This window comes from Electrona antarctica (genome assembly GCF_951216825.1).
Source record: "Electrona antarctica genome assembly, chromosome: 11".
Lineage (NCBI taxonomy): Eukaryota > Metazoa > Chordata > Actinopteri > Myctophiformes > Myctophidae > Electrona > Electrona antarctica.
Genome location: NC_136792.1, coordinates 41479632 through 41487935, shown reverse-complemented (window position 1 = coordinate 41487935; position 8304 = coordinate 41479632). Strand labels below are relative to the sequence as shown.

Sequence of the window (8304 nt, the reverse complement as noted above, 5' to 3'; positions counted from 1 at the left end):
ACGTTAATTGAAACCAGAATACTCTGACAAACCTGACAATACAAAGTGAAGTAATGAATACAATGTACAATGAATACATGACATGACACCTTTATTGAATACAATCGGTCATATTGTATGACTTTTTGAATGGGTCATATTTTATGAGTTTTTATGGTGAGTTGTATTGGAGAAGTTATTCAGCAGTCTCCTTTCCCTGTAAAATAGGAGCATGCTATTAGATATTCAACATGATTTATTTTGTTAAATCTTAGCCATCTTAGACAGCCAACATAATAAACCTTGATATTGCACATGTATTTACCTTAGAGTCACGACTTTTAGCTCTCATCTTGTTGACCTGGGATTCAGCGATGTCAGCACGCTCCTCTGCCTCCTCTAGCTCATTCTGAACCTTTCTGCACTTAGACAGGTGAGTGTTGGCTGCTTCCTCCTACAATATGATAGAGATGGTTCAAAGACTCAATATTTGAAAAGAGCACCTTACAATTATAGTCCAAGCAAGACAATTTCATAAAAACTGTAAAGTGTGGTTGTGGCTAATGTTCATGTTAGTGTTATTATTTCACAACACTCTGCCCATGGCGAACACAACTAAAGATGTATATTGTCTTACCGCTTCCTCAGCCTGCCTCTTGTAGCCCTTCACCTTCATCTGCAGTTTGTCTACCAGATCCTGAAGCCTGGCAAGATTCTTCTTGTCCTCTTCAGTCTGAAGTGAGAGTGAATTTATGACATTTATAGATCTTTGTATTTGTATTTTGTAGTTCATGCAATCTATTAATTTAGTTAGTGGCATGATGGATATTTAAGTGAACATGATATACAGTACCTGGTATGTCAGCTCCTTCACTCTCCTCTCGTACTTGCGGACACCTTTAATAGCGTCTGCTCCACCTCTCTGTGCATTGTCGACCTCTCCCTCCAGTTCACGCACCTTCACAAAAGGAATTATGCATTATGAAATGACTTATTCTTATTTCATTGACTATAAGCTGTGTTGAAGTAAACCACATCTTACCCTAGACTCCAGTTTCTGGAGCTGCTTCTTGCCTCCCTTCATAGCCAGGTTCTCAGCCTCATCCAGACGGTGCTGCAGGTCCTTGACTGTGACCTCCAGGTTCTTCTTCATCCTCTCCAGGTGAGAGCTGGTGTCCTGCTCCTTCTTCAGCTCCTCGGCCATCATAGAAGCCTGGAAAGAAGATCAAATGTACTTCATTGTCCCGCAAGGAAATAATCATGTCACTGCACACTTGACAAACATGGTACATAGATTACATTTATATAAATTCACATGTTGACTGCGAGAAAATATCTTGTAATATAACAGGTAATAATAGGGTAATAAACAGATACTAATCGTGGTCATAAGACCAGAGGGAAACAACAACATCATAGGGGGCAAAATCTGTGAAAAACATGGGAATTATTTAAAATTATATTCAAAAAAAGTTAATTCTTTCAGTGTCATTGCTGTAGATGTAGGTCAATTGAAGCCTATTTTTTGATACAACGCCTACCACCATTGCCGTTGATTAATGGCAATTGCGCTTTTATAGTGCATTCGATCGATCGAGCCATAATGCTACTTACGTTAGCCGGTTAGCTAGCTATGTTGTTAGCACTGCACTGGATCGCCCATCTTAGATCGTCGTCACCATAATAATCCATTCTATCTGTTTATTTAAATCGCCTGTATCTCCTATTCCTTGTCCCAGATGGAATTTTGGTCAAAACAACGTTTCTTTGACGGCACAGAGCCGACGATGTGTAGCTCTCCAGTGCCCCGGTTTGGATTCATATTGTAAACAAGGCCTGTCCAGGCTCCGTTCAGCTTCCTAGGTTAATACTACTTCTGGTAGACTGGAAATGTGGCTTTTCAAAATAAGCTCGACTGGAAAAAATGCTGGAGTGAATTAGATCCTAATCTTTCAATAATGCTAGCGCTGTAAGTGTTGATAATGGAGCTGGGAACTTCTCCTTTGGTCTACCCATTCCTGGGATATGTGAGAATGATCCAGTGAAAAAAATAGCAAAAAATAAAAAGCAAATCAAAAGCCAATTGTGGGATCACTCTCTCACTAAACACGGGTGAAATTCACCCGAACACTAATGCGAAAGAAAAGTAAAAAAAAAACAGGCATGTGGTCAGGGAAACAAACCTGCCCTCTATGATGTCACTGAGCATCATGTAGGTACAGTACTGAAAGAACTTCTGAACAGAAATAAAATGTATGTCGCCACCTCTGTGTCGCCAAACCTTCCGACACAAAGGAATGTGGGTGTGGAATTATCTCAATTGTAATAATTAAGCATGCCATAAGGATGTCTAATTGTCCTGGTATATTGGATAAGAGGCAGAGCTCCTAACTTACATCAGTGATGGCTTTCTTGGCCTTCTCCTCAGCATTCCTTGCTTCTTGAACACTGTCATCCACTTCACCTTGGACCTGGATCAGGTCAGTTTCAAGTTTCTTCTTGGTGTTCACAAGGCTTGTGTTCTAAAATAAAGATTCAGTTTAGCAATGCAAGTATGAATGAGTTGTATGTTCAAAATATGTTTTTCCATTGACTTACCTGAGAGTGCAACAGTCCAGCGCGCTCACTGGCATCCACCAGTTCTTGCTCAGCCACTTTGCGGCCTCTCTCTGTCTGTTCCAGAGCCACTCTCAGCTCCTCGATCTCAGCGACCATTAGGCCGTTCCTACGCTCCACCATAGCAGCTTGCTCGTTGCTATCTGCTTGGCCTCTGCTAGCTTCATCAAGGTGCACTTGGGCATCCTAAAATAAATCACATTTGAGGTGGTCACGATAAGAGAAACATCAGAATGTGATTTGTTCAAAGCAGTTCCATTGTTTGAAGATCTGTCTAAATATGTTTTGCACCTTAAGCTGTCCCTGAACGTTCCTCAGCTGCTTCTGGGCCTCAGAAGCCTGGCGGTTGGCGTGACTCAGCTGAACCTCCATCTCGTTCAGGTCTCCCTCCATCTTCTTCTTGATTCTAAGGGCATCATTTCTGCTCCTGACCTCAGAGTCCAGAGTGCTCTGCATGGAGTCAACCACCCTCTGGCTGTTCCTCTTGATCTGCTCCATCTCTTCATCCTTCTCTGCCAGCTTCCTGTCCACCTCACCCTTGATCTGGTTGAGCTCCAGCTGGACACGGAGAATCTTGGACTCCTCGTGCTCCAAAGTACCCTGAAATGCAATACAGGATCAAAAGGTTGTTTTAATAAAACATCCATCATTATACTGCTACACTGTTTGAATGTAAAACATATTGAAAGAAAGAAAGAAAATACAGACATCTATAACCTAAAGTTGTAATACCTCCGCTTCCTCTAATAGTAGGGGATATTATTGTCGGAATCGTTACGCAGCGGATAAAAGCATGAAATTTGGTACAGATGTCCCTTGGGTCCTCCTAAAACATCCCAGAAGGAGTGCCGAAAAAAATCTTAAACAGGAAGTGAGTAATGGACAAAATTAAAAATGGCCACCTACAGTGTTGTCGATTGGCTCAAAAGACGCCAAAAGAATGTCCAAAAAGCATACAATTTGGCACACATGTCCCTTGGGTCATTCTAAGACATCCTAGAAGGGATTCCCAAATAAATCTTAAACAGGAAGTGAATTATTGACCAAATTGAAAATGGCCGCCTACAGTGTTGTCGATTGGCTCAAAAGACGCCAAAATAATCTTCAAAAATCATAACATTTGGCACACATGTCCCTTGGGTCATTCTAAGACATCCTAGAAGGGGTGCCCAAAGTAATCTGAAACAGTAAGTGAGTTATTTACTAAATTGAAAATGTCTACAGTGTTGTCGATTTACTCAAAAGACAACTATAAAGAATCGCATAAAAGCATGACATTTGGCACACATGTCCCTTGGGTCATTCTAAGACATCCTAGAAGGGGTGCCCAAAATAATCTGAAACAGGAAGTGAATTATTGACAACATTGAAAATGGCCATATACAGTTGACAGATAATGCAAAAGACACCTAAAGAATCGCATAAAAGCATGACATGCAAATGTCAATTGGGTGATCTTAGCATCCTACAAGGGGTGCCCAAAATGTTTTAAACAGGAAGTGAGTTTTTGGCTAAATTCAAAATGACCACCTAAAGCATTTGATACAAAAGAAAATGTATGGTTAATCCTGTGCTTAGGCAGGAATCAAACAGTTTGCAGTAATTGAAATATGCACCTGTGTTCTGTATGGCAAGACAACTGACATTGAACATGTCAATGATCTCTAAGGAAGGACCTGTTTGCTCAAAAATGTCTCTCAATGGAACATATTCCTCCCACACAGGCTGCACTTCAAAATTGAGCAGTTTACCAATCTGAATTTTGGTCCAGAAGCTGTACCTATGCTGGTCCTATGCAAGCTCTACCATCTCCTGAAAAATAGTTTGTAGAGAATTCCTCAAGTGTTGCTGCAAAGCTGAGCCCCTCTGTTTGAGAAAGTGTAGTTGCTGGGATGCTGGGTTACCTTGCACAGCATTATATCAATGTGCTGGTAATTGTGAAATGGCACGCAGTTACTAGAAGAAAATAAATAAGAAGTCCAAAGTAGAGTGCAAAATAAATAAGAGAGTAAAATAACAATATGTAGAGTAAGATAAGATGCTGAGTAAAATAAACAAGGATATGCAGAGTTAGATGAATACAGATTCAAAGTAAGTAAAGAAAAGGAAATAAATATGATGATGTAGTGTAAATGTAAACATAATATGCTAGGTTATACATTATGCAGTTGTAAACAGTTTAAACATCCATCTAGAATTTCTTCTAAATGGATTTTATTTTCTTCTAATTTTTCTAATGTATCACCTTTAGCAATAATAGGTATGCACAGGTGCGTAGGCCTCATAGACTCATATACCCAGCAAATACAGTGTGCGGGTGTACCTTATTGCTTGTATGAGTGTAAAATAACAATATTCAGAGTAAGCTAAGATGCTGAGTACAATAAATAAAGATATGCAGTTAGATGAATAAAGAAGATTCAAAGAGTAAAGTAAAGAAAGAAAATATGATGTAGTGTAAATGTAAACATAATATGCCAGGTTATGCAGACGGCAGTTGTCAACAGTTATACAGCCATTTAGAATGTCTTCATCATGGTCCGTTCCTAAAAAGTTCAATAAAACCAACAAACAATAATAATCCCTTTTAGGAAGGAGCACAATATGCTTTTATGACGTCTCTGCTTTAGGCGGTTATTTTGAAATTAGCTTCCCTTGTAGGATGACCCAAGGGACATTTGTGCCAGATTCCATGCTTTTATGAGATTCTTTAGGTGTCTTTTTCATCATCTGCGGTCATTTTTAAATTTAGTCAATAACCCACTTGCTGTTTCAGATTATTTTGTGTGCCACATTGTATGCTTATGGAGATTCTTTAGTTGTCTTTTGAGATAATCGACAACACTGTAGGCAGCCATTTTCAATGTTGTCAATACCTCACTTCCTGTTTCGGATTCCTTTGGGCACCCCTTCTAGGATGTCTTAGGATGACCCAAGGGACATATGTGCAAATTGTATGCTTCTATGAGATTCTATAAACTTGAGTCAATAACCAACACTGTAGGCGGCCATTTTCAATTTTGTCAATAATTCACTTCCTGTTTAAGATTTATTTTGGCACCCCTTCTAGGATGTCTTAGGGTGACCCAAGGGACATGTGTGCCGAATGTTATGCTTTTTGAAGATTCTTTAGGCTTTTTGAGTCAATCACCAATAACACCGTAGGCGGCCATTTTCAATTTTGTCAATAATTCACTTCCTGTTCAAGATTGTTTTTGGCACCCCTTCTAGGATGTCTTGGGGTGACCCAAGGGACATGCATGCCACATTTTATGCTTTTTGGAGATTCTTTTGGTGTCTTTTGAGTCAACTGTCAACAGTTTTGGTGGCCATTTTGAATTTTGTCCATAACTCACTTCCTGTTAAAGATTTTTTTGGGCACCCCTTCTAGGATGATTTAGGATAACCCTAGGGACATCTTTACCAAATGTCATGCTTGTATCGATTGTATCGATTGTCATGCGTGTATCCATTGTATCGTGTAACGATTTGGCTATTTTTTGATGATAGGAGTTGTGCCCCAATAGAGGGCTTGATCTCCGGTCATATGAAGATTTTTACAATATATTATCTATTGGTAATCATTCATAGGGTCTTTTAAAAGTTTTTAAAAACAATTTGTATTTTTAGCATTGACAATATATCACTCAGAAAGGGATTCATGTGGAAGGTCATCTCATTCCGAGTGGTTTTTATGTACATTTTTGGCATTTAAAGTTGTTTAAAAAATATTCAAGACATTGTATGTTTGTTTTTTTGCCAAATCCTTTAATATTAGTGTAATTACTATAAATGTAAAGGTTATACTTGGCACAATCAGTCAAAATGTCAGAATTATATCACCTTTAGGAATAATAGGTCATTTCTGGCAGCCATTTTGGATTTTTCCCTAAAAAAAGCCTTTAATGTGTCTAAAATTGTTGGCACCCCTTCTGAGATGGTGAGATACACCCTAAAGAGTGCGTGTACCAAATTTGGTGCTTTTATCCACCGCGTAACGATTTGGCCATTTATTGCCGATAATATCCCCTACTATAAGGCTGTCTGGATCTCTGACTTCTCTGTCTCTGTCTGCTTCTTGGACTTCTCCAGCTCATGGATGCTCTTTCCAGTCTCACCGATCTGTTCAGTCAGGTCTGATATCTCCTCTGCAGTGGATTGAAAGTAATGAATCAGTCAGCAAATATTTTGTATTTGCATTTTAATAAAGTTGTAACCTGATCCACCATTTGATCGGTTGTTGTTTTTGTTTTTTTACTGTTGCTCTTGAAAGAATGATACGAAAACGTACGTTGCAGGTTCTTGTTTTCACGCTTCATTGTCTCCAGGTGGTCCAGAGACTCCTCGTAGGAATTCTTCATCTTAAACAACTCAGTGCTGAGAGAACGAGCCTCTTTCTGAGCTCCCTCCAGTTCTGCCTGTCCCTCTTCAAATTTCTGCTTCCATTCTGCCAGGACCTGCATACAATTTGTAATGATTTGTCATTTACCCCACTTTAAGGACACATTATTTTGTAATAATGTATGTCAAAGCACCTTATCGAAGTTCCTCTGTTTCTTGTCAAGATTGGCAGCCAAACCATTGGCCCTCTCCACATCAATCATGAGGTCTTCCACTTCACCCTGGAGTCTCTGTTTGGTCTTCTCCAAAGAGGCGCACTTGGAATTCACAGCCTCAATTTGCTCCTCAGCTTCCTGAAGACGCTGGGCGAGCTTCTTCCTGTTGATCAGTTTTCAATGGAATTCGATTATTGTGGCAATATTTTGTATAGTGAGTGGTACCACAGGAAAGATGCGTGATGCATTTTGATCTTGTACATCTGATAATTCCACTCTTTTTGAAAATGTTGGAAAAAATATGAATTATTTTCAACATTGAAATTATTATCACGATTTTGATGCCCATTTTTTCATTTTTATCTCAAGCGATTATCTCAGATAATTGCGATTGGGCGACAGGCCTAGTGGTACCTGAAACGGAAACGTTGAAGTCGCCCAACCCTTCTGGCCAAAGCTGCAACTGCAGGCAGGCGGTTTTGCTTGTGCATGTAGCTCGAGCAAAAGAGTGCGCAGCTGCGGTTTAACACAGAGCGTTCGTTCACGAGTTAGCACTTGTAGAGCGTTCTTCCGGGTGCTTCAAACGCCAGTGAGCAACTTCTGTTTAAATTAATAGTGGGAGCGGGTCTGTCTATGGTAAAAACACTGCTGACTTACTTGGCCTCCTCCAGCTCCTCAGTGCGTTGGACAGCATCAGTCTCATACTTGCTCCTCCACTGACACACCTCAGCGTTGGCCTTGGACATTCCACGCTGCAGCTCTGCCTTCGCCTCCTGCTCCTCCTCAAACTGCTCCCTCAGAAGGTCACAGTCATGAACATTAGCAAGCAGCTCTAACCATGGCAGCACCGCTCCAATAAAACACTTTAGTGTCAGTTGAATGGGAATTAGTAGGCTATTTACTGTGTATTGTGTAAGTGTACTGATTATAAACAAGACTAGTTTAGATGCATTCATCATCATTATCATCAACTGGCCATTGGAAATAAGCACCCCAATGACCCCATGGATTTATTTGTTTGCAAGAATGAATCAATGTATAGACTACTCGACTGTCTCAATGCACGTTCTTTGTGGGCCGTATCCATTATCTCATCTAATTCTATGCTTTCTAATTTATTGATTCTTGGAGTTTATAATAGGCTACTGAATCA

At 39.9% G+C, this 8304-nt stretch overlaps 3 protein-coding genes across 3 annotated transcripts; all 3 read right to left on the bottom strand.

Annotated features, from left to right (window-relative positions):
• Positions 1 to 259: 259 nt before the first annotated feature.
• Positions 260 to 2780, bottom strand: LOC306932825 (myosin heavy chain, skeletal muscle-like; the record flags this gene model as incomplete). Its single annotated transcript, XM_079514764.1, has 6 exons — positions 2578 to 2780; positions 2376 to 2501; positions 1022 to 1192; positions 833 to 937; positions 617 to 712; positions 260 to 433 (listed from the first exon to the last, which is right to left on the bottom strand). Exons 1-6 carry the CDS (start codon positions 2716 to 2718, stop codon positions 260 to 262), a joined length of 813 nt encoding a protein of 270 aa, XP_079370890.1. The 5' UTR covers positions 2719 to 2780.
• Positions 2781 to 2823: 43 nt separating this feature from the next.
• Positions 2824 to 4511, bottom strand: LOC306932165 (uncharacterized protein; the record flags this gene model as incomplete). The annotated part of the gene is made up of 2 exons (XM_079513865.1): positions 2824 to 3195; positions 4500 to 4511. The coding sequence occupies 2 exons, from the start codon at positions 4509 to 4511 to the stop codon at positions 2824 to 2826; spliced, it is 384 nt and encodes a 127-aa protein (XP_079369991.1).
• Positions 4512 to 6627: 2116 nt separating this feature from the next.
• On the bottom strand, positions 6628 to 8238 carry LOC306932164 (uncharacterized protein; the record flags this gene model as incomplete). The annotated part of the gene is made up of 5 exons (XM_079513864.1): positions 6628 to 6743; positions 6887 to 7052; positions 7131 to 7314; positions 7809 to 7983; positions 8217 to 8238. 5 exons carry the CDS (start codon positions 8236 to 8238, stop codon positions 6628 to 6630), a joined length of 663 nt encoding a protein of 220 aa, XP_079369990.1.
• Between the last annotated feature and the right edge of the window lie 66 nt (positions 8239 to 8304).